The 27823-nt window shown below is 47.5% G+C and overlaps 1 protein-coding gene across 1 annotated transcript; it reads left to right on the top strand.

Annotated features, from left to right (window-relative positions):
• On the top strand, positions 1-24098 carry C19H17orf67 (chromosome 19 C17orf67 homolog). The gene is made up of 3 exons (XM_052658868.1): positions 1-68; positions 979-1079; positions 23982-24098. Exons 1-3 carry the CDS (start codon positions 14-16, stop codon positions 24096-24098), a joined length of 273 nt encoding a protein of 90 aa, XP_052514828.1. The 5' UTR covers positions 1-13.
• The last annotated feature ends 3725 nt before the right edge of the window (positions 24099-27823 follow it).

Here is a 27823-nt window from a genome sequence, read left to right as displayed (position 1 = left end):
AGGACCCGGCAGGATGAAGGGGTTCTTTGTGCTTGCGCTGTCTCTCACCTTGCTGATTTTCTTCTCAGGTGAGCATTAACTCCCGAAACCTATTTCTGTGCTGACAAGATAAACTGGAATAAATCTATTTTATATTTTTAAAGTATTTTTTTCAGAATTTCAAATAATATCTAATACATAATAAGTCAATGCTCTTTTTTCCTTAAGAGTGGGCTCCCAGAATTGCTATCATAAGGGATAAATTTTTTTTTAATCTTTAACTGTATTAGAATACTAATTCTCAAAAATGCTGATCAATCTTAAAATTTGACATACATTTTTTTCACCTTTTTTGGGGGGCGGGTGCTGTGCTGCCTGGCTTGTGGGATCTTAGTTCCCCGACCAGGGATTGAACCTGGAGTTCCCTGAAGTGGAAGTCCTAACCACTGAACCACCAGGGAATTCCCTTGATATACTTTTATTATGATAATATCTTTTAGAGTTTGTGTGTGATTATCAAAATTTGATTTACTTTAATTATAATATCTGTTTTGAGGGATTGTGGGTACTTACCAAGTTTAACATAATCTTCTTGTCATGGGGGAACCTTCTAGTAACAATTTAAACTTGATTTAGTGTGTTGAGGCTTTGAAAGAATCTCACCAAAGCAACCCTGAGGGATAAGAAACACACTGATCAGGAACCTGAAGGAAATGTGTTTAAAGAAACATATCCATTAAAGTAATGGCCACTTTTAGAGGAATGGGTCATCGTAGTAGGTAAATATACGTCTTAGTTATGCAGCCTTAGCCATCTTAGGGACAAGTAAAAATTCCTCTCTGAGCCTTTGGGAAAGCCAAGCCCTCTGAGACAGGTCTCTGTGAAAGAACTTTGGTGTGCGGACCGAAACTGGACTTGCAAATGCTTGGCCTTGGACGACGAGATGGCGCGTGGATGGGGGTGCGTGAGAGTCCCCGAGGTCCTTCCTGACTTTTTCAGGGGCCTCTCCCATTCTGACGGAAAAGCAGGCCAAGCAGCTCCTGAGATCCCGGCGCCAGGACAGGCCGAGCAAACCCGGATTCCCCGATGAGCCCATGCGGGTGAGTTCCAGGCAGGCTGTGGGCTGTTTGAAGGGAGAGGGAGGTGGCTGGAGTGCTTGTTCAGGACGTTAGATGGAGACTCCAGAGGCTCAGGTGCAGAGTGATCACCTTCTTCTCACACCGTTCTCTCCCGGAGGCGCCAGCCCCACTCCCCTGCTGTTCACACACGCTTTATTTATTTATTTATTTATTTATTTCACACACGCTTTAAATGGAAACAGTGCAGCCCCCGCTGGGGGTCCAGGATCCCGAGTGGGCTGTCGGGCGGCTCCTCTGAACGGGAGGCTCGGGAGCTGTGCCCCGAGGCTGGTGTCAACCCGGTCTTCTCCCTCTTGCCTTGGGCCCCGGGCAGGCTGGCCCAGCATCCCGGACCAGTGGCGATGCTCTATCTGGGCAAGGCAGAATCTCTGCCCTGCTGCCACCAGCTTCTGCGCCCGCCCCATGCCTCTGATTTCAGGCTGGGGCCTCGGCTCAGCCCTGCAGGATCCTGGTGTCCGCCTAGTTTTTCTGAACCAGGAGCCCCTCTCCTGCCTTCATTTTGTGACTTGTGCTGGGTGCTACAAGACCCTGCCACCCTGGCTTGTCTCGCCTTCCCATGACGGAAGTGCTGACATTCCCACTCAGCTTCCCAGGTGGCTCAGTGGTAAAGAATCCTCCTGTCAAGGCAGGAGACATTGGTTCCATCCCTGGGTTGGGAAGATCCCCTGGAGAAGGAAATGGCAACCCACTCCAGTGTTCTTGCCTGGAGAATCCCATGAACGGAGGAGCCTGGTGGGCTACAGTCCCATAGGGTCGCAAAGAACTGGACCCGACTTAGTAACTTAACAACAGGTGAAGGTAAGCAGCAGCGATCCCGGCAGAGTCAGCATGTCTGTGAAGCTGTCTCTGCGGTCCAGGCTGGTCCCCACCCTGCGTCCACTCCAGCCAAGCCCCACACTCACCTCTGTTCACTGTGTCTCTGCGACAACGCCCCGAGGATCTGCAGCAGCGCTGGCTTCGCTCCCTGCGGTATCGAGCGGGCAGCTGGATTAGTCCCTTTAAAAAAAGGCTCTCATTACCGTGCCCAGCCGAGCAGTGGTGGCTGTGGGGAAACCGTTTGAGTGTGAATCTCCCCATTTTCCAGCTATGGAACTTTGAAGACGTTCCCTCACGTTTCTCAGTACTCTTGACTCAATATTCTCGACTGTGAAAAGAGGGTAACAAATAGTACTGCTTATATTGCTATGATATCATTGTTATAAACAATAGCGTAAAGCAGCTCCTTTGTGAGAACAGAAGAAGGTAATTCATACTAACGCACTTAAGAGAGTACTCAGCAAGCAGTAAGACTCCTCTGAGTACTAAGTACCAGGGACGAGGTGCAGCAAGGCTGCAGACGGTCCTCCGGGTTTCTGCTCCCCGCCGGTGGGAGACACAGAGAAGCCAGCAAAGCGCTGTTTCCCAGAGTCGCTTAGAAACCAAGCGAGGGCTTCAGACTGTGAAGGGTGGATGCGGCTTTGTTCTTTTTGGTGGGAGAAGCCAGAGGCGGCTGGAGTCTCTGTGCAGGGGGACGGGGCTGGCGGGGGCAGACGCGGGAGCAGGGAGGGTGCGGGGACGCTGGACTTCTCGGTTCAGCGGAGGACAGTCAGAGGATGATCTGAGTGGGGGAGTGCAGACTCGGGCTTTAGGCACAGCGTTTGGAAGAGGTCCGGGACGGCGCTCAGAGGTGGGCATAAGCAGAAGACCCCTAGGGGCTCAGGAGGAATGTGAGGGGATAGGGCGGTACCAGGCAGGGGGCCACGTGAGCGCAGGGGACGGGGGTTGGGAAGGGGAAGGGTGGAGGGTGAGCAGGGTGCCTGGCTCCAGGGTCCCTGGAGGGCCCCAACTGGTTCTTCGTGCTTTGGGGGTGTTGTCTGGAGGGGCCGTTCCAGAGGCTCTTCCTCGTGGGCCCCGGAGGCTGGGGGAGGCTGGTCACGGGGCGGGTTCAAGGCCCCCGCAGGTGCCCGGGACATAGGCTGTGCTCGGCTCCAGAGCGGGCCGAGCGGTCTCTCCGCCGGCGCCTGCCCGGAGCTCTGACTGCGGGAGGGCGGCCTTGTGGGGACTGGAGGCGGTTTCGGCAGCAGGTGGGCGGGGCGCTAGGCTCCGCTTCCTGCCTCCAGCTTCCTTCCTCCGCCTGTGCCGGCTGCGCACCGAGCTCGAGTCTGTCCTCAGACACGGCTGGTTGTGGTTCTTCCATGCGCAGAAAGCCCCAGAGCTCCTTCTCTGACTGTTTCCCTCTTCCCAGCTCCTGGTCATCATCAGCCTTCATCTGTGACAACCCTCCGCTTGCCTCCGGCTTTGCTATTTTCTGGAATATCTGGCTTTGGGGTTTTGTTAATTTGGTCGTCTTTCTTAGGTTTGACCACCGACTCGGGCTTCCCAGGGGGCGCTAGTGATTACAAACTTGCCTTTCAGTGCAGGGAATATAAACGACTGGTGTCGATCCCTGGGTCGCGAAGATCGCCTGGAGCAGGGCATGGCGACCCACTTCAGTATCCTTGCCTGGAGAATTCCTTGGACAGAGGAGTCTGGCGGGCTATAGTCCATAGGATTGCAAAGAGCTGGACACGACAGCAGTGACTTGGCATGCACGCACGCGCCACTGACTCATCTTAACTCCTTGAACCTGCCTAATCTAGTTTCTGTGATTCTGCCTCGACTCACCCACCACTTCCTACACATCCTGTGTGTGGTACAGTCCTGTATGTCCCTCACCAAGACACTGACCTGTGTCTAGAATCCTTAGTCACTCAGTCAAATTTAGAAAAGTGCTTGTTGTGACCTATAAATATGCAACAAAACAGTTAGTACTTAGTTTGTACCTGTAGTTCTCACACGGGGTGATTTTGTTCCCCTGCCTCAGGGTCATTTGCTGATGTCTGGAGACTTCTTGGGTTGTCACAGCTGCTGTGGGAAGGGTTTACTATTGGCGTCTAACAGGTTAAGGCCAAGACCGCTGCTAAATATCCTGCAGTGCACAGAGAAGCTCCCGCAGCAAAACTCATCTGGCCGGAACTGTAATAGCGCCGGGGGTGAGGAAGCCTGTCTACAGTGCTGAAGCACCTCTTCCTCCTTCACTGTGTGTGCCTCTCACACTGTTGCTCACAATTACCTCCACCCACCCACGGTCCTGGCTGAACCAACGCAGTTTCCGGAATCACATTTTTTTCCCCTTAGGAGCGTGTTTCTTCACCTTGGCTATGTGCTGGAATCAAATGGGGAGGTTAAAAATATGCCACCTGGGACCCCTCAGGGATGGGTGGCCCGAGGTGTGACATCGGGGAGTGGGTAGAGGCCCCCAGATGGCATCAGTGTGCAGCTGAAGCCCAGAACCACCAGCCCGGGCCTTCTCCGGGGAGGCCTGCCACGGGTAACAGTGGGGAGCACGTTTAGAAAGCAGTTGAGGGTTGAACTGAGTGGTCTGGAGAGTAGGTGGTTTAGTTGTTTAGAGGCAGGTGAGAGAGAGAGCGTGTGAGAGGGTTGAGTGGTCGAGCAGAGAGGCCTCCATGCTTCCCAAGATGGGTTCCGAATTACACTCTATGTCCGCTGTGCCCTGCCAAGCACCGGACCTGAGGCCGAAGACTAGACATTCTTCTTTCATTTGAGAAGCATGTGTCTGTGGTATGGATAAGGAAGAACCAGAGCCGTCCAGCCTGACTCCAGTTATCTAATGAGGTTATCTGGCACACGGCGTCTGAGGAGAGAGCCTCGAGCTCTGACCTGAAAGAGGAGGGAGGCTGGGAAGGCTTCCTGGAAGAGGCTCCACTGAGCTGAAGCTTGAAGGATGTGGAGTTTGCAGACAGTGTGTGGGTGGGCGAGGCGGTCTGAGAGCACCCTGCAGTGTGATTCCAGGCTATATTCTGTACAGACTCATTCTGGACTATGGCCTTTCGACTGGGGGTGAGTCCTTTCCTTTCCCTGGAGCAGCAGTTGTCTCTGTAAAATGCAGAGTTTGGCCCAGAGTCTGGCTACAGTGTTCATCCCAGGCTTCCTAATCTAGAATCTGGAGAGAGCGTCAGGGCGACCATGTTCTTGGTGCCGGTCAGCGACTGACAGGGAGAGCCCACAGCCAGACCTGGACTTGGCAAGGACCAGAGGGGCTTGTCTGGAGCCCCTGGAGGGGCTTGTGTAGGGGTCTCCCTCAAACGCCAGGCGCCCTCAAGCTGGCCCTGCTGCCAGGAGCGCCTCCTGTGCTTGCTGCCTGACATGGTCCCCCCTGTGTCCCCACCTTGGTCCCCTCTGTGTCTCGCTGCTGACTTTTCCTTTCAAGGGGTTTACTGAGGGCAAGATGAGCAAGACCAACCACCTGTTGTATAAAAAGGGGCAACTCAGCCCTTTTTAAAAATTACAGTATGTTTTAGTTGAAGTATAGTTGATTTACAATGTTCATTTGTGCTGAACAGCAAAGTGAGTCAGTTATATATACGTACATACATACATATATATATTCTTCTTTCTGTACTACTTTCCATTATGGTTTATCACAGGATATTGAATATAGTTCCCTGTGGTATAGTTAGTTGCCTTATCGTTTCGATTCACCCCTTTTAGCTGGGCAACTGGTGGACGTCACCTCCGTCTTAACCTGCATCGCTGTCGAATGTGAGTCCTGGGTGCAGTGACCTCTGTTTGTCAGCAGGTCACCAGGGGCCATGAGATGCACCTCTGGCTGCGTAAACCACACCTCGTGGCTCTTTACCTTTTGCCGAGACCACTTTCTACCCTCCATCTTTCTTTGTGCAAACGATTTACCTACATGTTCCTTTGTTAGGGATGGACACACTGTTCTGTGTGTTCAGGGTGGCAGATATTGTGTGTGTGTGTGTGAGAGAGTTTGTGTATGACTGTGTGTGTATAGGATATATATGTACTTGAGGGTGTGTATATATGAAGATGTGTGTGTGTGACTATATGTGTGTGTGTGAGCATTTGTGTATGACTGTGTGTATAGGATATAAATGTATGTGAAGGTGTGTATATATGAAGGTATGTGCGTGTGTATGACTATACGTGTATGTGAGGGTTTGTGTATGATTGTGTGTATAGGATATATATATAAAAATGTATGTGAGGGTGTGTATGTGTGAAGGTATGTGCGTGTGTATGACCATACATGTGTGTGTGAGGGTTTGTGTATGACTGTGTATAGTATATATATATATAAAAATGCATGTGAGGGTGTGTATGTATGAAGGTATGTGTGGGTGTACGACTGTACATGTGTGTGAGTGATTGTGTATGACTGTGTGTATAGGATATAAATGTATGTGAGGGTGTGTATGTGTGAAGGTATGTGTGTGTGTATAACTATGCGTGTGTGTGTGTGAGGGTTTGTGTATGACTATATGTGTGTGTAAGGGTTTGTGTATGACTGGGTGTGTAAAGGATATAAATATACGTGAGGGTGTGTATGTTTGAAGGTATGTGTGTGTGTAAGACTATACATGTGTGTGTGAGGGTTTGTGTATGACTGTGTGTATAGTATATATATATATATAAAAAATGCATGTGAGGGTATGTATGTATGAAGGTATGTGTGGGTGTATGACTGTACATGTGTGTGAGTGATTGTGTATGACTGCGTGTATAGGATATAAATGTATGTGAGGGTGTGTATGTGTGAAGGTATGTGTGTGTGTATAACTATGCATGTGTGTGTGTGAGGGCTTGTGTATGACTGTTTGTGTATGAGGAAGTGTAGGTCTGTGAGTGTGTGTGTGCATGAGGGTGTGTGTGTGTGTATAACTATGCATGTGTGTGTGTGAGGGCTTGTGTATGGCTGTTTGTGTATGAGGAAGTGTAGGTCTGTGAGTGTGTGTGTGCATGAGGGTGTGTGTGTGTTTTGGAAAAGGCATTGCAGGATAACGTCTTTTCAGACAGTCTGGATTCCAGTTTCTTCTCTTTTGACCTTGAGTGTCTAAGATACATGGGATGATAGGTGATGAGCATGGAAGGTTCTCTCAGGGACAGGTTGGGAGGCGCTGGCTGTCCTAGCGGAGTGGACTTTCTGTACTGGGTGGGAGCCACAAGGGGTTTGAAGCGGGGGGTTAAGCTGGCGTGCAGGAGCCACTTAGAGGCTCAGGACACAGCCTCTTGAACTCTGGCCTTCAGGTCCCATTATCCACAGGATGTGGGATATTACATTTTTGGACATGTTATGTAACCTGGAGATGGACAGGTGGGCTGGGAGAGATGAGCAGTGTGGGTCTGTCCTTGGGAGCTGAGCCTGGAGACTCCTGTGCTCAAAATTACCGAGAGATGGCCGGCGGGTTATTTCATTTTGTTTCTCCCATCTGACTGTGCATAAGAAAACCCTTTCAGAGAGGAGAGAGGCCACTGATGAGAGGAAATGGATGGTGCTTTGGGGAGGGATCAAGAATTCAAAATGAAAGCAAATGGGCAGATTTATAGTCGTCTCTCCTCAGAAGCGTCTATGAAGCAATGTTTATATTCTTGACACTAGGCTTAAATATTGGCAGGTGTTGGCTTCTGTGGGATGATAGGTGTTTTGGAAGCAGGTTCAGACAAGCTTTGCCCACACATCCCGGGGGCTGGACTGCTTTGACAGCCTGTATCCTGCTGACTCACGGCAACAGCCGCTCTGTCCTGACTGTGTGGTGGGAAGGACAGAATAACGCCTTTGAAAAGATCACTGGGGGGCCCTCCTTGTGAGGAGGTCTGGCTTCTGCCTCAGAGGAGTGGGAACACCTTGCTGGCACCCTTGATGGAGGAAGGTGAGGACCGAGGGAAAGAGGAAGAGAGCAGCTCTGGGGAAGGAAGCCGGAAGTGTTCTGAGTGTCTGGAGGCAGCCAGGGAGGAAGGGGTGGAAGCCCCAGAGGCGGGGATGGGGAGAGGGTCGGGGTGGGATGGGTGGGGAGGTCAGAGAGGCCCACCTCTGACAGAGCTCTCGTGGCAGGAAATACCCGACACATTCATTTTATGGCCTTGGCGTTGAGTTTGAACTTGTTTTCTGCTCTGTGACCACCCTCTGTGGCCCTCATCCCGTAAGAAAAGTCTGCTCTACATAGCAACCTCGTGTTAGTGTTTCTCTGGGGAGTGACAGAGGGCAGGCATGTGCTGTGCAGGCTGAAGGTGGCTGATGAAACGGGGAGGGACGCACTCGGATCTGGAAGCTGGAGTGATGGGGAAACGCGACCCCCAGATCTTCAGAGAAGCGGGGGGATTGGGTTCTAGATGTCACAGGAAGGCGACAGGCCCTCCTAGAGGGCTAGGATTCACGTGGGGACAGCCCCTCTGGGGACATCTGGGTGTTTGCTGAGTCCATTTACTCGGCTCTAGGATTTAGGACTGAAGGTTATGAAGACATCATGCTAGAAGTCTCCAGATGCTCAGGTAGGAGAAACAGCCTGAGAAGCGGAGGGAGAGGGCTGTGTGGACAGAAGGGCTGGGCTTGGGGTGCGAGGGGAGAAGCTGGAGAAAGATAGTCCTGCGCTTTCCCTGGAGTGTGTCAGCAGTTGCGACTGCACTTCTGCTGATGGTCAGGGTTTGGGGGCTGAACTCTCAGAACTCCAAAAGTGGTCCCCAGCCCGGCTGGTGGGCTTCGCTTGGAAGCCCACCAGACACGCAGAGACTCAGGCTCCTCCCCACACGTGAGGGCGGACCTGAGCCGCAGGCTGGGGGTCCCAGGGGCACATCTAAGTGGGAGAAGTGCTGTCCTGGAGGGGCAGCCCTTAGCATCTACTCCCAGCGTCCTGGGGACTGGGAGCAAGCTGGCGCTTGTTTTGTTTCGACCCAGGGATCCCTCTTGCTTCCCTCTGGGCTCTCTGCTTGAGTGGATTCCTGTTTTCCAGGACACCTGGCCCCTGGCTTCTCTCTCTGCTCTGTGGTTTCTGCTGCTCAGCCACAGTCTCCTTTGCTGGGTTCTTAGCCCTCGACAATCCTTTAAACATCGGAGCATTCCAGGGCTCTGCTCTCTGCCTCTTATAGTCCCCTAGTTGAAATATCACCTCTGCACACTCCTAAGTCCAGCCTGGGCTCTCTGCACGAGCTCCCTCATACAACTGTCTGCTGGGCTGTTTGCACTGGAACATCTAGCCAGCAGCTCAGACCTAACCGCTCCCTGCCCTTGCCTTCCCCCTTGCGGTAAGGGGCTGGCCACCTCCTCCTAGTTGTGTGAGCCTGAAATCCAGCATCTGACCACTTCTCACCCTCCCCTGCCACCACCCGAGTGCTTAGAGTGGACCGAGCCACATCCTTTCTGGACCCCTCGGCTTCTGTTCTCAGCAGAGCAGTGAGAGTCAGTTCTTAAAAAAGTAAGCCAGACCCCATTTTCCCCCTGCTTAAATCCTTCCAGTGACTTCCTGCCTCGCTCCCAAAACGACCGTGGTCCGACAGTGGCCTGCGAGGCCCTAGAGGTCTGCCCGCTCCCTCTGTTCCCTCCTTGACCTCCGCCTGCGCCGCATCCCTCTCCCCGCCCCACCCCTGCGGTCACGCTGGCCTCTTCCCCACGCCTTCAACGTGTCAGGCTTGTCTGCCCCTTCACTGTGGTAGTTCAGGCTACGGGGAAAGCAGCGTTGCCTTTATTTCATGACTTCTTTACTATCTTTTACTTCTACAAGAAGTAAAACTTCTTGTTCTAGTTCATTTTAAATTGAAGTGTAGGATAAATGTATTATGCTATGGTCTGAGTGTTTGTGTCTTCCCCTCCCCTCCAGTCATATACTGAAATCTGAACTCCCAAGTGACGGTATCTGGGGATGGGGCTTTTGGGCGGTACTCAGATCATAAGGGCTCTGCTCTCATGGATTGTAAATGCGATTAGTGTCCTTATGCAAGAGGCCCCAGGACATCTCCCCAGACACGTCTGCCACGTGAGGATGCGAGGAGATGTTTGGCCTGCCAGGCAGCCCACGTCCGCCCCTGCTTCCACCCTGATCTGTGATCTTCCACCTCCTGGGCTGGAAGAAGTCAGTTTCTGTGGTTGGTGAGCTGCCCAGTCTGTGGAATTTCAGGTTATAGAGCCTGAATGGACTAAGACATGATACAACTTATTTATTTTATTTAACTCTTCCTGGAACAATGGGCATTGTAGTTATTTCTGATCATGATATCCTTGTACACATGTATGTTTTGCCAAGTTCAATGATAAGAAATGAAACTTCTGAGTCAGAGGGTTTATGTACTTGCAATTGAAATGGGTGCTGCCAAATTGCCTTAGGAACTCCCATCAGTAGTGTATATAAAAATACCTAGTTCCTTGTATTCTTGGCAACAGTTGTTCTTATCAGACTTTGCATGTACAACATTCAAAATGGGAATAAATAAGGTTTTAAAGGGAAGCTCAACTGTATGCTTTTTATCTGTTTCTCTTAATATTATATACATTTCTTCATATTATTATAACTTTTTATAACCATAATGATAGTAAATTACCCTCTTTTGTTCAATCATTTCCACTATCTTTTTAAATCTAATTTTTCATATTAATCTTTTTTTAAAACTGAGTCTTTGCAATATATTTAAAATGACATATTCCACAGACAAATATTTAAGAGAAAACTTCTTTATGTATAATTATTGGCATACAAATTTAAGAACATATTTAAAACAAAGCTAAATATTTATATAAATATAGCCAAGTTGGAAGTGGAAGTCAGTCGTGTCTGACTCTTTGAGATCCCATGGAATTCTCCAGGCCAGAATACTGGAGTGGGTAGCCTTTCCCTTCTCCAGGGGATCTTCCCAACCCAGGGATTGAACCTGGGTCTCCCACATTGCAGGCAGATTCTTTACCAGCTGAACCACAAACGAAGCCCAAGAATACTGGAGTGGGTAGCCTATCCCTTCTTCAGGGGATCTTCCCGACCCAGCAATCGAACCGGGGTCTCTTGCATTGCGGGCGGATTCTTTACCAACTGAGGTATCAGGGAAGCCTGTCCAAATTGGATGTATATCCAAATTTATATCAGTGATCCGGAACACCTGAGTTTTAAGTTGTTTTTCCAGATAGTGTGAAACACTTTTCATCCACTTTAGAAAGGACCCAGGCCATCTATAAAGAATAACTTTGTTTCACAGACACTGTTTCCCAAAGATCACATAGAAGTCTTCAATGCAATTGCAATTTATCTTCAGAAGCTTCTTCCAAGTGGAGATCTGTGCATGATGTAAGGAAGGATTCCCATGTAGCAAGGCACTAAATAGAGGAAACACACCATCAGGAGATCAATGGTAATTCACTTTCACTGTTCGTCATAGAGAATGTTCTTCTCAGCCATGTTTGTAAATGCTGACTTGATATCATTTTGCATTGTTTTGTTTCCCTCTTTCCCAATCTGCTTTCAGGGTTTTATTCGTGTTCTCCACTTTATCTTCCAGTTTTCCATCTCTTCTGTAAAGAGATCAGTATCTGCCTTTCTGGAGGTCAAAGCTTCGACTCTGGAATCCAGTTCTGCCTGACTTTGGCCTCTTCTTTTCATGCCACCCATTAACATTTCACGGTAAAGCACATACTCACACACAACAGGAAGCAGGGCCCCTGAGAGGCCAGACATCGTTTTCAGAGGCCTTACAGCATTTGTCAGCGCAGCTGGCAACACGCTGTAGAGCATCAGCCAGATCCCCTTCTGATGCCGACCACAGAATATGAATCGGGTCATATTCTTTCATTTCACCAAAATATTCCCTTTCTTTCTTGCAAATTCTCGGAGATATTTTAATCTATCAAATCTATTTTCTGGCTATTTCAACAAAGTTATTCATTTCCTTGGATTCCTCGGGGCAACTTTTAACTCCTCTCATTGATAATGCAGCCGCTCTGTCTGCCCCATCCTGCTGAGTAATTTAGGCCCTTGCTTCTTGCGAGAAGAAGAGTTCCCAAGCCTGGGCAATAGGAAAAACTTTAAAGTCCTCATTAACTGTTAGAGTTGGATGATCAGCAACTTGGTTCAAAAATTTGTGCAATGCCTTCCTGCGTGTCTCAGTGATGTCACCATTAAATCATTCCACGTTCCTTTCACTCTAAACTTTTCTGACAATGGTGGAATAATCAGAGTGGGTTGTTTTTCTTCAAGTTTTTCTTATAATGAAAGAAAACCTTGATAATGTCTCCTAACTTCGAGTTCACTGGAGTCAAATTCTCCATGAGATGTCTTAGTAACAATCCTGTAAGTAATAAAAGTTTCAATTGTAGTCACATGGCTTTCAGGTTCATCATCTGTAACAAAAAGAAGGAGTGTGCCTTAAATTTAATTTTTATTTTATATTGGAATATAGTCTATTTACAATGTTGTATTAGTTTCCGATATACAGCAAAGTGGTTCAGTTATACACATATCCATTTGTTTTCAGTTTATTTTCTCACATAGGTTATTATAGAATATTGAGTAGCGTTCTTTGTGCTATACAGTAGGTCCTTGTTGATTATCTATTTTATATATAGTAGCAAGTATACGGAGAAGGCAATGGCACCCCACTCCAGTACTCTTGCCTGGAAAATCCCATGGACGGACGAGCCTGGAAGGCTGCAGTAGATGGGGTCACTGAGGGTTGGACACGACTGAGCGACTTCACTTTCACTTTTCACTTTCATGCATTGGAGAAGGAAATGGCAACCCACTCCAGTGTTCTTGCCTGGAGAATCAATCCCAGGGACAGGGGAGCGCGGTGGGCTGCCGTCTATGGGGTCGCACAGAGTCGGACACGACTGAAGTGACTTAGCAGCAGGAGCAGTAGCAAGTATACTCTAGTTCTAAACTCCTAATTTATCCTTCCCTGACTTTTCCCCTTTGGTAATCATAAGTGTGCTTTCAAAGTCTGTGAATCAGTTTCTGGTTTGTAAATAAGTTCACTTGTATTATCCTTTCAGATTCGACATGTAAGTCATATCATATGATATATGCCTCTGTCTGGCTTACTTCACTTAGTATGACAGTCTCTGGGCCCATCCACGGTGCTGCAAAAGGCATCGCTTCACTTCTTTTTGTGGCTGAGTGATACTGCGTCGTACACAGGTACCACCTCTTCTTTATCCCTTCATCTGTCGAACATTTAGGTTGCTTGCATGTCTTGGTTATGATAAATGAACCTCAGGGTGCATGTATCTTTTATAATTATGGTTTTCTCCAGACATATGCTCAGGAGTGGGATCGCTGGGTCATATGCTGGTAGCTCTCTTTTAGTTTTTCAAGGAACCTCTATACTGTTCTCCATACTAGTTACACCAGTTTACATGGCCACCTACAGTGTAGGAGGGCTCCTTCTTCCACTGTTTTTTCTATTATAAACAACAGTCTAAAAGTTTGTTCTTATAGTATGTTGAATTAGTTGCTAAGGACATATTGCCAGAAAATAAATTACTGGGTCCAAGTATATGAATATTTTTAAAGCTTTTATTTCCACATTGCTTTCTACAAGTTTAAAAAGATAATTCATGCTCTTGTCCTGCAAGAGTGTTCCAGTGGACGTTTTAAGGTAAAGACACGAGGGGAGCATGATTATGGTATCTTAATTTGTAGATCAGTTGGCCGTGTCTGGGGCGGGAGGAGTGGATGCAGTCAGGGAGGATGAGGGATCAAAACTGACTTGCGGGCGTCTGTGTGGACACGTGGGTGCTACTCAATGGCGTTGGAAACACAGGAGGAGACGTTATCTGGAATGATGATATGTTTGAAGTTCTTCTCTGACAGGGCCTGCCTTTGTACTTGTTTCTTCTGCCCTTGCCTACCTGGTTAACTCTACTTATTTGCAGAGATTCACCTGAAATGACACCTTTTTAAAGAGGATTTCCTGATGTCCCCATCTTCCCACCATGAATTACAGCATCCCTCTGGCTTAGCACTCACAGCATAAACTTGCTATTTCTGACTTAGAAAAACAAAAAACAACCAACCTCTCTCTCTTACTAGACTGCTCTAAACTGCTTGAGCAGATGGACTATTTGTTTCACTTCTGGGCCCCCAGCACCAAGCAGAGTTTGACGTTTACTAAATGCTCATGATACTTATTTCCTTTTCTCTCTCTGCTTCTCTCCAGGGAAGAAGTGTTGTAGGACATAACTCTACCATAGAACCTGGAGGTTATTTCAAAGACGTCTTCCCCATGGCCTTCCTTTAATTCATTAAATTTCTCTTAGTCATTCCAAATTTTAGGAAAGAAATTATTGCCAACTGCTGGGGTGAACCATGGAAATTCTCTAAAAAGATGACATCTGAGCTAAAATTATGTCCTTTTTGATTGTATTCGTAAGCATTTGTGTGCCCTGGGAATATGCTTTCCATTTTGGCCTGTGTTCCTTGAAGGAATGTTCTTGTTGGGCAAGTATAAATCATATTAGCTTTATTGTAAATAGTCTTTGTAAAATATGCTCTCATATTTGGCGCCTTGACAAATGTATGTAGTGACTCCATTACCCTTTCGTGCCCTGTGATCTCAAAAACCAGTTCAGAGTGGCCAAGAGGCAAATTGTGCACATAAATGATTTGCCTTCTTTTAGGACTGAGCCTTCTGGTGGCCCTGAGCAGTTAAGCTCTGAGCCACCCTACTGCCTGTATGATTACCTTGCTTTCACTAATGAGCAAAATACTTCATCCAAATGTCAGTGGGTCTTTAATTCCATGCAAATGTCATGGGAAGAAGTTTGCCTTCTTGGAAAAAGATCCCACCTTGATAGATTAACTGTCTAGTTTATGATTCTCAGCTAAGCTCAGGTTCCAGTGGGTTTTTAATTTCATTATCACACCTCTCCTGTGCCGTTATAAATTTCTCTTCCAATTTCTGCTCTAATTACTGAGAAATTATTTACTTAAACCATTACAGTTGGCATTGGACACGGAAAACAGATATTGGTTTTTGTTTGCTTTTCTTCCCCATGAAGAAAGAAATTTAAAAAAAAATGAAAACTTATTTTCCATCTGCCCCTTCTTTCTTGATCCAGGAACATTTGAGATTATCATTAATGCTGGGCCATTTCTAACCTAGCCAGCACAATTGTTGAATTTGTGGTTTTCAGCAGATTTTCAGTTTGGCTTTTCATCTTTGACTAATGATTGCTTTTAGGCCTTTGTGGCGTATTCATTTCCCTAACATTTTAAATAAATAGTGAAATGTCATGGAAACCAGAGCTTGTTTCTTTCTCTCTCTATGTGTGTGTCTGTATTGTTTTTCTTCAACAATGATTTCAGCCTCTGTTTAGGAGTGTGAAATATGTATATATATTTCATTCTTGGATGCTTTTTATGTACATTTGGCCTGGGCCGTTATAATGGGCAGATTGACACAGATACCCAGGAACCTCCCAAGGAGGAGTTAGTGAGATTATGGAGAAAGAACAGTCATTTCACTTACTCATTCACTTGTTTGTACATTTCTTCTGTGTGTTTTACTGAGGTCCTACTATGTGTCAGGAAGTAAGTCATATACTAGGTATGTCTTCGTCACTCATCAAAAAGCCAGATAGGTGTTTGGCTGAAAGGGACAAGGATTAAATGAGTAAGGATGCCAATGAGCATATAGTTATAAGAGGTGCAGACCCACGGTTGCAGATGTAAGTTTCCCAAAGTTCTAATTTCCCCTTGAAAGCTCAAATTTCATCATTTAGTAACAAGCACTGTCAGTTGCTTTCCTGGAAGTGACAAGCTCAGTGCATTCGTTTTTGGAAAGATGCCTGCCAAACAGGCGCGTGAAACACCTAGTGTAACCCTTGACACCTCCATTCCCCCAGGTGCTGTTTCTTGACAAAATCGTCGCACTTTGCTGGGCAGTGGAGGTGCTGCTTGTGTGCTTCCTCTCGGCCACTTTCTACGGCTTTACCAGGGCGTGTTTCAGTGAAACTGGCCTGTTAAGCATGCCTTGTTTTTATTATTTATTTTAGCTGTGAGTGTGTGATGAAGGACACTGTGACCGCTAGGATAGCTGGGTGCCTTTGCTCCTGCAGAGGCGTCAGTTTCACCCACAGTGAGGGGGCTTCCCAAGTGGTTCAGGGGTAAAGAATCCGCCTGCCAGTGCAGGAGATGAGGGAGACGTGGGTTTGATCCCTGGGTCGGAAAGATCCCCTGGAGTAGGAAAGGGCAACCCACTTCAGTATTCTTACTTGGAAAATTCCACGGACAGAGGGGCCTGGCAGGCTACAGTCCCTGGGGTCACAAAGAGTTGGACGTGACGGAGTGATTGGGCACACATGCACGTGCACAGTGAGAAAGCAAACGTCTCAATATTATTCAAAAAGTAGTTTTGACATCATGGACCTGGGAGGGGAGCACAGACCATGCTTTGAGGACCACAGCTTTAGTCTTTTATTCAACAAATATTTATTGAACGTTTCCTGTGGACCAGTTCCTGGGGGAGATGCTCTATCCACAACTTCAGGACATGCTCAGGTCTCCCATATCAAATAGCAACCAAAATTAACTGAGGAGGGCTTAGTCAAGGACTGTTTACAAAGGTGTGGCAGGATGAAGGGGAACTGACAAGAAATGATAAAGGCTGCAGGGCTGAGGCTCTTGAGGCAGGAGGGTGGACGGGAAGAGTGTGGTTCCACAGACCTGGAGGGGCAGACCTCTAGAAGCTGGGTCGTCAGGGGAGCGATGCAGGCCACCTGTCGGGAGTGCTCGGGGAGGTACCGGGGGAGTCTGTATGGACCCCACCTCTCGCCTCCTGCCTCCAGGCCTCTGCTGGCACCTCCTCCTCTGAACCCAACTGGGAGCTGCAGGACAGAAGCGTCTGTGTTGCAGTTCATCTAGGTCAGCCTCTTAGTGCCAAGGGCCAGGTGACGGAAGGGAGAGAATGGGTTCATTTATTTATATATGGTTGCACCGCGCAGCGTGAGAGATCTTAGTTCTCTGATCATGGGTGGAAACTGCACCCCCTGCATTGGAATCCAGCGTCTTAACCCCCAGACAGCCAGGGAAGTCTTGAGAATGGGTTTAGAAAGGAAAATGCAGATGATTACGAATTTGGCGCAGAGCTTCATTTGTATCATTTTGTTTAATCCTGGAAACACAGTGAAGTAAGTGCTAGCACAACCTCATATTGCAGACGGACAAATTGAGGCTGGACACGTGGTGGCTGAATGGTGAAGGGTCTGCCTGCTAATACAGGAGATGCAGGCTTGATTCCTGGGTTGGGAAGGTCCCCTGGAGAGGAAGATGGCAACTCACTCTAGTATTCTTGCCTGGGAAATCCCATGGACAGAAGAACCTGGTGGGCTACAGTCCATGGGTTTGCAGAAGAGTTGGACACGACTTAGCGACTGATATGGAAAGCAGCAGTTGTGGTAAGGTCTTGAGTGGAACTAGCCCCCGGATCCAGACCCAGACCTGACCCTCTTAGCTCTTCCACCACGTGCCTGGCAAACAGGCAGGCGAGAAGACAGCAATGCGGGTTTCCTTCAGGGAGCTATTACATGGAACAGCTGAATAAGTAAAGCAATGTGCTAAAAAGTCCTTGTTCCTTATTTACAGGACTCCGCGCTGCCTTCCTGTTCCTCCCAGTGACTATTCTTCTGGCCAAAGACTCCGCAGACAGGGCAAGACAGGGCAGGGCGGAGCCCCAAACTCACAAACGTGTCCAGCAAGCTGCTGGTGAGTCCTCGTTAGGTCCCACAAGGAGCCCTCCCAGAAACCAACCCCTCCCCGGCTGTCCCAGAGACTCCTCACCCAGGACACAGGGTGCATCTTGATGAGTTAAATGAAAGCAATAACGTAATCAAAACAGTTTCAAACTGCCCGAGTCCTGGGGGAAAGAAAAAATATTTCAGGAAAATTGGACACCTCATAATTCATTCCTTTGCACAGTCATGAAATTAAAAAAAAACCTAAAATATCTAGGATGTAGACTTCCTAGAGGATTTTCTTGAAACTTCAAAACTCAAGAGTTCTAAACTGGACTGCCTGTTAAAGCTTTATCAATGCCATTGGAGGGTTTTCATGATTTAGGATTTTTAGATCTGTACCTGCCAAAATTATCTTCTACAGATATTACCACCTATGTGTATAAGGTGAAATGCCACTTCTCTGATTAATGGCCCGAAGCTTTGGGTTATCTGCATGTGCTCATAGGGACTGTTCAATGCATACATTGCAGTGATCCCCACCCCATAATTTCAGCACCAAGCCTTATTTCAGGGCAATGTCGACAACATATATCCATCAAATTGAAAGTCAGTTCTCTTTCTTTCAAAAGGAAACATCAAGTCTGTGTGCCAGCACATGAGCCAACATACACAGCACCTCCACTAAAAAGTCCGATGAGGCCCAATTAAATCCCTGCTCTCAGGGAGAGGTCCCTGCTAAGCTGAGTGACCAGAGCTGTGCTGGGGGGAGTCCAGAGAGCTGCGGTGCCACAGAGAATCTGAGAAGCTGCCTGGAGGAAGTAACATCTAAGCTGAGGGCTGAAAAGTCAGATCGGGATGAGAGAGAGAGCTGGACTCTAAAGAAAGCTGAGCGCCGAAAAATTGAAGCTTTTGAACTGTGGTGTTGGAGAAGACTCTTGAGAGTCCCTTGGACTGCAAGGAGATCCGACCAGTCCATCCTAAAGGAAATCAGTCCTGAATATTCATTGGAAGGACTGACGCTGAAGCTGAAACTCCAATACTTTGGCCACCTGATGTGAAGAACTGACTCATTGGAAAAGACCCTGATGGCGGGAAAGATTGAAGGCAGGAGGAGAAGGGGACAGCAGAGGATGAGATGGTTGGATGGCATCACCGACGTGATGGACATGAGTTTGAATAAACTCTGGGAGTTGGTGACGGACAGGGAGGCCTGGCATGCTGCGGTCCATGGGGTCACAGAGAGTGGGACAAGACTGAGCAACTGAACTCAACTGAGGAAAAAGAGAAGGCACAGGGGTGTTCTGGGCAGAGAGAATAGCCTAAAATCAGAGAGCAGAGCAAGCATAGCCCATCCAGGGAAAGATGGACCACAAAGCTCGTGTGCGGTGATGGTGATGGAAGAGGCTCAGGAAGTGGGTGAGGCAGGATCACCAGCAACCCTGCAAACCACTTTAAGGAATTTTCTTTAGCCCAGTGGAAGCCATTCAAGTATTTTAAGAGAGGAAGCAATTGCATATAAATTTTTTAAAAAGTCACTTTGCGGCAGAATGAAAAGATAGACAAAACCAAACCAAACCAACAGCAGGGATTTTTCACTGTCTCCTTTGTAACTTCTAATTTTTACATAATTTCAAAACAGTAATATGTGTCACCTGGGATAAAAACAATAAAGCCATTTTCATTATTCATATTTTAAAAACCTACCTTGGCAAAAGACCTGAACAGATACGTCACCAAAGAACATGGATTGAAAAACAAGCATCTGAAAAGATGCTTGTATCCTATGTCGTCAGGAAAATGCAAATTAAATAATGAGACACCACTGTATGCCTGCTGGAATGGCCGAAACCCAGAACACTGACATGATCAAATGCTGGCAAGGCTGGAGGACAACAGGGGCTCTCATCCACTGCTGGTGGGAACGCAGAGCGGCACAGCCACTTTCAAAGGCAGTCCAGGTCTTTCCTTCACAACTAAGCATCCTCATAACATATGACCCAGGAATCGTGCTTCTTGGTATTTACTCAAATGAGTTGAAAACTTATGTTCAATACAAAAACATGCACATAGATATTTATCTCAGCTTTATTCATAATTGTCAACACTCGGAAGCAACCAAGATGCCCTTCAGTAGGTAAATGGATAAACTGTGGTATATCTAGAAAATGAAATCTTATTGAGCTCTAAAAAGAAATGGGCTATTAAACCATGAAAAACTATGGAGGAAACTTAAATGCATATTTCTAAGTAAAAAATGCTTATCTGATAGGGTTACACACAGTATGACTCCAATGATAAGATATTCTGGAAAAGATAAACATTGTTGTTATTTAGTTGCCAACTTGTGTTGGACTCTTTGGGACCCCATGAACAGTAGCACACCAGGCTTCCCTGTCCTTCACTATCTCCCAGAATTTGCTCAAACTCGTGTACATTGAGTTGGTGATGACATCCTCTGTCATCCCCTTCTCCTTCTGCCTTCACTCTTTCCCAGCAACAGTGTCTTCGCTAATGAGTCAGCTCTTCCCATCAGGTGGCCAAAATATTGGAGCTTCAGCTTCAGCATCAGTTCTTCCAATGAATGAATATCCAGGGTTGATTTCATTTCAGATTGACTGGTTTGATCTCCTTGCAGTCCAAGGGACTCTCAAGCAAAGTAAACTCTGTCACTGTTTCCATTTTTGACCCATCTATTTGCCATAAAATGATGGGACTGGATACCATGATCTTACTTTTTTGAATGTTGAGTTTTAGGCCAACTTTTTCACTTCCTCTTTCACCTTCATCAAAAGGCTCTTGAGTTCCTCTTTGTTTCCTGCCATTAAAATGGTTGTTGCTGTTGTTCAGTCACTCAGTTGTGTCCGACTCTGGACTGCAGCACACCAGGCTTCCTTGTCCTTCACCATCTTCTGGAGCTTGCCCAAACTCATGTTCATTGAGTCACTGATGCCATCCAACCATCTCATCCTCTGTCGTACCCTTCCCCTTCTGACTTCAATCTTTCCCAGCATCAGGGTCTTTTCTAATGAGTCAGTTCTTCGCATCAGGTGGCCAAACTATTGGAGCTTCAGCTTCAGCATCAGTCCTTTTAATGAGTATTCAGTATTGATTTCCTTTAGGATTGATTGGTTTGATCTCCTTGCTGTCCAAGGGACTTTAAGAGTCTTCTCCAACACCACAGTTCAAAAGCATCAGTTCTTTGGTGCTCAGCTTTCTTTATGGTCCACATCTCACATCCCTACATGACCACTGGAAAAGCCATAGCTTTGACTGGACGGACCTTTGTTTGCAAAGTAATTCTCTGCTTTTGAACATGCTGTCTAGGTTGGTTATAGCATTTCTTCCAGGGAGCAAATGTCTTTTAATTTCGTGGCTGCAGTCACCATCTGCAGTGATTTTGAAGCCCAAGAGAATAAAGTTTGTCACTGTTTCTACTGTTTCCCCATCTATTTGCCTGGAAATGGAAGTGACTGGACCCAACCCCGTGATCTTAGTTTTTTGAATGTTGAGTTTTAAGCCAACGTTTTCACTCTCCTCTTTCACTTTCCTCAAGAGGCTTTTTAGTTCCTCTTCACTTTCTGCCATAAGGGTGGTGTCATCTGCATATCTGAGGTTACTGATATTTCTCCCGGCAATCTGGATTCCAGCTTGTGTTTATTCATCCCAGCATTTCTCATGATGTACCCTGCATAGAAGTTAAATAAGCAGGGTGACAATATGCAGCCTTGACGTACTCCTTTTCCTATTTGGAACCAGTCTGTTGTTCCATGTCCAGTTCTAACTGTTGCTTCCTGACCTACATATAGGTTTCTTAAGAGGCAGGTCAGCTGGTCTGGTATTCCCATCTCTCTCAGAATTTTACAGTTTGTTATTTATGATCCATACAGTCAAAGGCTTCAGTGTAGTTAAAGAAGCAGAAGTAGATGTTTTCCTACTTCTAAGGTAGACCTGCTGCTGCTGCTGCTAAGTCACTTCAATCGTGTCCGACTGTGCGACCCCATAGACAGCAGCCCACCAGGCTCCCCCGTCCCTGGGAGGCTCCAGGCAAGAATACTGGAGTGGGTTACCACTTCCTTCTCCAATGCATGAAAGCGGAAAATGAAAGTGAAGTCGCTCAGTCATGTCCGACTCCTAGCGACTCCCTGGACCGCAGCCCACCAGGCTCCTCCATCCATGGGATTTTCCAGGCAACCGTACTGGAGTGGGGTGCCATCGCCTTCCTTTGAGACAGTCAAAAGATGGATTGTTATCAGGGGTTAGAGGGGAGGGAGGGATGAAGAGGAAGAACATGAAAGAATTATAGGGCAATGCAAGTATTCTGTAGGATAGTCTAATGATGGATACGCGTCATTACGCATGTGTCTAAACCCATAGAATGGACACCACCAAGAGTGACCGCAGCATAAACTCTGGGTGATGACGCGGTGTCGACGTAGGCTCATCTCTTGCAGCAGACGCACCACTCCGGGGCAAGGTTTTGATAATGGGGGAGGTCGTGCAGCTGTGGGGTCTATGGGAAATGACTGTATTTTTTGCTTTATTTTGCTGTGAAACCAAAACTTCTCTGAAACATGTCTATTAAAAAGAAAAGAGAAAGAAAAACAAACAAGTGAGAAGCACAGTCCCCGCGCGCCGCCCCCCTCTCCCCGACCCTCCCCCTGGAGTTGAGCGGAGAGGACCGAGGTAAGGCTCGAGGCAGGGAGAGCTCCCCAGACGCCGGGGCGGGGACCGTGCAGGAGGGCTGGGGACTGCGGCTGCGCGGGGGCGATGGGCCGGGGTGGGGGGATCCGGGAGCACCCGCTAGACTTGGGGCTTGACCGGCTGGTGGGGCCGGAGCGTCCGGCGGAGGAGGAGATCCTGGAGCTCGATGACGCCCTGCCTCCCGGCCACGTGGGGCCATCGATGGAGACGCTGCTCAGAGACGGGCAGTACCGAGCAACCAGCTGCCCTCTGTTGTGGACACACCAACACGCAGAGCCGGTCACATTTCATAGAGATGAAGCCGCACAACGTGTGGTCCTTTGTGAGTGGCTTTTCAAACTTAGCATAGTATTTTTGAGGTTCAGCCAGATTGCAGCATGCGTCATTCCTTTTAATGGCCATGTAGTATTTCCATTGTCTGCAGATACGTTGTATTTTATTTATCCATTCATCGGTTGATGGACATTTGGGTTGTTTCTACTTTTTGACTTTGATGAATAATGCTGCTGTGAAAATCCCTGTACACACTTCTGTGTGAATATATCCTTTCATTTTTCCCATTGCCTGCTCCTATACTAACGCTGTATTCAGCATTTTAAGAAATTGCCAGGCTGTTTTCACCAAATGCCCCTAGATCCCCAGTAACATTTTTTTTGGCTTTAAAACATTTTGTTTGACAATAGCATATCAACTCCAACTTTCTTATAGTTATCCTTTACCTTTTGAAAAAGATGGTTTTATCACAAATGTGTGGTGCCATAAATAGTATATTATTAAGTTATGCATGTTTTCAGCTTCATTAAAATGATGCCACACTATAAACATTGTTTTCTTGTACTTGCTCTTTTCACTCATGCTATTTCTAGGACTTATCTATGTTTCTGTACTTTATTATAATCACATTTTCACTGCTGCATAATATTCTGCTTTGTGATCCTACTGTAATTTATTCATCCATCCTCCTATCAATGGATATTTGAAATGTTTCCACCTGTTTCCAGTATTTTGCTACTACAAATTTATTGCTACTATAAATTTATTGCTACTATACACATTCTTATCTTCTCTTTTTCTCAAAGTGACCAGTGACATTCACAACTGGATACTTGTTAGAAATGGAAATTCTGGAGCTGTATCCCAGACTCACTGAATCAGAAACTTGGCAGGTGGGGCCCAGCAATCTATAGGTTTTTCAAATTTTATTTTTATTTATTTATTTCGGTTTTCGTTGCAGCATGTGGGATATTTTTCAGTGGTAGCACGTGAGATCTAGTTCCCTGACCAGGGATGGAGACCCCTGCATTGGGAGCGTGCAGTCTTAGCCACCAGACCACTAGGGAAGTCCCAATCTGTAGGTTTTAACAAGCCCTCTAGGGGGCTTCTTGATGCCTGATGAAATTTGAGAATCACTGCTTTAGGCTATAAAAAAGAGTGGCATTTCAGGATTCTAGGCAACAGATTGTTTTCGAAAGTGGTTGTTGTATGTAACTCTCCGTCATCAGTGCCCATGAGCCCCCATGGATACATACCCTTTCAGCACTTATGGTTGCTGGTACTTCCTCCTCCCTGGCTGTGCTCCTGTATCTCAGAAGCACAGCCGTACCCTGCACAGGGGCGGCTCGGCCGTCACCATGGATAAAAGCTTCTCTCTGAAATGTGTGTTTGTTTCACAGGAATACATGCACCATCTGCTCCTCCTGGAACACCGTGCCGAGGAGCAGTTCCTGGAGCACTGGCTGAACCCACGCTGCAAACCCCACTGCGACAGGAACCTGGTCCATCCCATCTAAGTGGCTCGGGACCAGCCTCTGGTATGTTCCTTCTCCCAGGCCTTCTGTTTCAGGGAGACAGCAGTGAGCAATGCAGGCAGGACTCTGGGGGCCTTTCAGAACCTGACGCTACAGGAGCCAACAGCTCAGCTAGTTACGGGTTGGAGATTGGGAGGAGCGAGGCGTGAGAGGTGGGTGGGACCAGGTGGAGAGGATCACGGGGGACACGCAGAGGGGCCTGACTCCTACTGAGTCACCTGGAGATCCCAAATAGGGGAGGTACGAGACCTCGTTTGCCACCCAGAAAGATTCCCTCTGGAATACAAATCTGGAGAAGTGTGGCTTGTTGAGACTTGGGTCTTTCCTGGGGGTAGGGGCGGTCAACATCCATGGGCTTGACGGGTGACATCACAAGGGTCACCACTGTCACCAGGATCGGAAACTTATTTTTTTGCTCGATCTGAGTTCCCCGACCAAGGATCACACCCAGGTCCCAGGAGTGAGAGCGCGGAGTCCTAACCACTAGACTCTCTAGGATCAACGACCAAGGATCACACCCAGGTCCCAGGAGTGAGACCGCGGAGTCCTAACCACTAGACTCTCTAGGATCAACGCCTTCTTTACTGCCTCCCCATCTTCCAGCCTGGGACCCTGCCCAGCCAGCCCAGTCTTCCCTCCTGCTTTGGCTCTGCCCTTTCAGTGCCCCTGAGCTCGACGGCTCAGCCTTCTCAGCACGCCCGCGCCCTACACCTCTGTTCCTGCAAGGGGCTGCTTGCTGGTTCCCTCGCTGTCCATCCGTGTCCATCTCCTCGCTCCCTTTCCAATTCTTGCCAGATAACACAGCAAAACCCCTTCAGAGGTGAAGCCTGGTGAGTTTCACTTCTCCTCTGTCACGTGAGTGGAGTAAGCAGGACAGAGTGTACAACCTGACACTTGATCAGCTGTGGTTAGCAGCCGTCTTGTTTCCTTGTTCATTTTGTGCCACTGTGAGTGGACACGTGAACATCCCATTCAGAGGATCGCTCTTTGTAATCTTCAGGGTGCTATTACACAAAACCTCTCATTTGGTCCTCTTAACATCCTTGGGTCGTTGCAGGGCATGACTTTTAATCCTGGGTTTTTTTTTTTTCCTTTTTAGTTTTGGTTGTGCTGGGTCTTCGCTGCGACGCTCAGGCTTTCTCTAGCTGCAATGACCAGGGTCCACTCTTCGTTCCGGTGGCCGGGCTTCTCATTGCAATGGCTTCTCTTGTTGCGGAGCACAGGCTCTAGGCACATGGGCTTCAGGAGTTGCAGTACTCAGGCTTAGTACTTGGGGCTTCTGAGCTCTAGGGCACAGGTTCAGTGGTTGTGGCACACGGGCTTAGTGGCTTCGCAGCGTGTGAAATCTTCCCGGGCCGTTTGCTGAACCCATGTCCCCCGCATTGGCAGGCAGGTTCTTATCCACTGGACCACCAGGCAAGTCCTTAATCCTGTTTTATAGGGGATTTAACCGAGTGTGATTAAGCTACTAACGCATGCCAGCCCGTGGCTGATATGGCTGTCTTCTGACAGCCCCAGATCCTGCACGCTTTCTGTGGGCTCTACTGCTGGGACCTGTGTGTGTGTTTCAGGGGTAGCTGGGGCATGGTCCTCCTGAACAGTGAGAGGAGCATCTCCGAGGAAAGGAACAGGAGTTCTGTTTTTGAGGTCTAGGGGCTCTGCTAACATCCTGCTTTGGTCCCTCCAGGCTCTGAGCTGGTTCCTTCCTCTGCCAGAACTCGTTCCTCCCCTGGCACCTAAGACCTTTGTCCTCCGGCGTCAGAAGCGCTTGCTTGTGGGCTCCATAAGCCCTCAGACTCTGCAACCTGGTGGACCTGGGTTTGGCACCCTTGTGTTTCTGCTCCGTGACCTTGGGCAAGTCCCCTAGCCTCTCTGAGTCTCTGAGTTGGGGTAGTGATGATGTGTAGAGCTGGGCACGTAGTGACTGACTCTACGAGCAGGACCCCTTGTCAGCTTTGGTGCAGGCCAGGTGAGAGGAGAGCCTTCCAGATTGGAGAGCCTCAGGGCAGCAGCCTCGCCTCTGGTGGTGGTGGTGGCGGCTCCTGCAAAACACAGGATTCCTCGGGTGCCACGCTTCAGAAGACCAGGAAGTGGCTGGGGGGATATAGCATTCTGACTCCGCTTTGGAGAAAAATATTCCTCACTTCTCTCTCAGCTTCCTCATTTGCAACGTGCCCCTCATATGGCTATTCAGAGCATTAAAAAGTCAGGTCATGGAAATTAGTACTGCCCTGGCACCTGCTAGGAAGTGTTCAGGAAATGACACTTTGGTAGCTGTTTCCCCTGCCCTCCTCTTCCCCACTTCTTCTTTGTCAACATCATCATCACATTGACATTATTTTCTTAAAAAATTAAAAAAAAACTTTCAATTTTATATTGGAGTACAGCCAATTAACAATGTTGTGATAGTTTCAGGTGGACAGCAACGGGTGTCAGGCATACCATATATATGTATCCATTCTCCCCCAGACTCCCTTTCCATCCAGGCCACTCAGTAACGTTGAGCAAAGTTCCCTGTGCTATACAATAGGTCCTTGTTGGTTATCCATTTTAAACATAGCAGTGTGTACTGTGGATCCAAACCCCCGCTAACTATTCTTTCCCTACATTTTCCCCCCGGTAACCATAATTTCCATTTCTAAATTTGTGACTCTATTTCCATTTTGTAAATAAGTTTATTTGTATAATTTCCTTTTAGATTCTTCATATAAGGGATCAGTTCATTTCAGTTCAGTTCAGTCGCTCAGTCGTGTCCGACTCTTTTCTACCCTGTGAATTGCAGCACGCCAGGCCTCCCTGTCCATCACCAACTCCCAGAGTTTACCCAAACTCATGTCCATCGAGTTGGTGATGCCATCCAGCCATCTCATCCTCTGTCGTCCCCTTCTCCTCCTGCCCCTAATCCCTCTCAGCATCAGAGACTTTTCCAGTGAGTCAACTCTTCTCATGAGGTGGCCAAAGTACTGGAGTTTCAGCTTTAGCATCATTCTTTCCAATGAACACCCAGGACTGATTTTCTTTAGGATGGACTGGTTGGATTTCCTTGCAGTCCAAGGAACTCCCAAGAGTCTTCTCCAGCACCACAATTCAAAAGCATCAATTCTTCAGTGCTCAGCCTTCTTCACAGTCCAACTCTCACATCCATACATGACCACTGGAAAAACCATAGCCTTGACTAGATGGACCGTTGTTGGCAAAGTAATCTCTCTGCTTTTTAATATGCTATCTAGGCTGGTCATAACTTTCCTTCCAAGGAGTAAGCATCTTTTAATTTCATGGCTGCAGTCACCATCTGCAATAATTTTGGAGCTCCCCAAAATAAAGTCAGCCACTGTTTCCATTGTTTTCCCATCTATTTCTCATGAAGTGATGGGAACAGATGCCATGATCTTCGTTTTCTGAATGCTGAGCTTTAAGCCAACTGTTTTACTCTCCTCTTTAACTTTCATCAAGAGGCTCTTTAGTTCCTCTTCACTTTCTGCCATAAGGGTGGTGTCATCTGCATATCTGCAGTTATTGATATTTCTCCTGGCAATCTTGATTCCAGCTTGTGCTTCATCCAGCCCAGGCTTTCTCATGATGTACTCTGCATATAAGTTAAATAAGCAGGGTGACAATATACAGCCTTGACATACTCCTTTTCCTATGTGGAACCAGTCTGTTCCAAATAGGACTGAACCATGTCCAGTTCTAACTGTTGCTTCCTG

This window comes from Budorcas taxicolor, chromosome 19, assembly GCF_023091745.1.
Source record: "Budorcas taxicolor isolate Tak-1 chromosome 19, Takin1.1, whole genome shotgun sequence".
NCBI lineage: Eukaryota > Metazoa > Chordata > Mammalia > Artiodactyla > Bovidae > Budorcas > Budorcas taxicolor.
Note: the sequence above shows the minus strand (reverse complement) of the source record. Positions and strands in the feature narration are given on the sequence as shown.

What these genes read in the sequence shown, in the direction of transcription:
- C19H17orf67 (XM_052658868.1), top strand. Translation starts at nt 14, where the DNA reads ATGAAGGGGTTCTTTGTGCTTGCGCTGTCTCTCACCTTGCTGATTTTC. An exon ending in CTTGCTGATTTTCTTCTCAG is followed by an intron (nt 69 to 978) that starts GTGAGCATTAAC and finishes TGACTTTTTCAG; the next exon opens with GGGCCTCTCCCATTCTGACG. An exon ending in TCCCCGATGAGCCCATGCGG is followed by an intron (nt 1,080 to 23,981) that starts GTGAGTTCCAGG and finishes TTTGTTTCACAG; the next exon opens with GAATACATGCACCATCTGCT.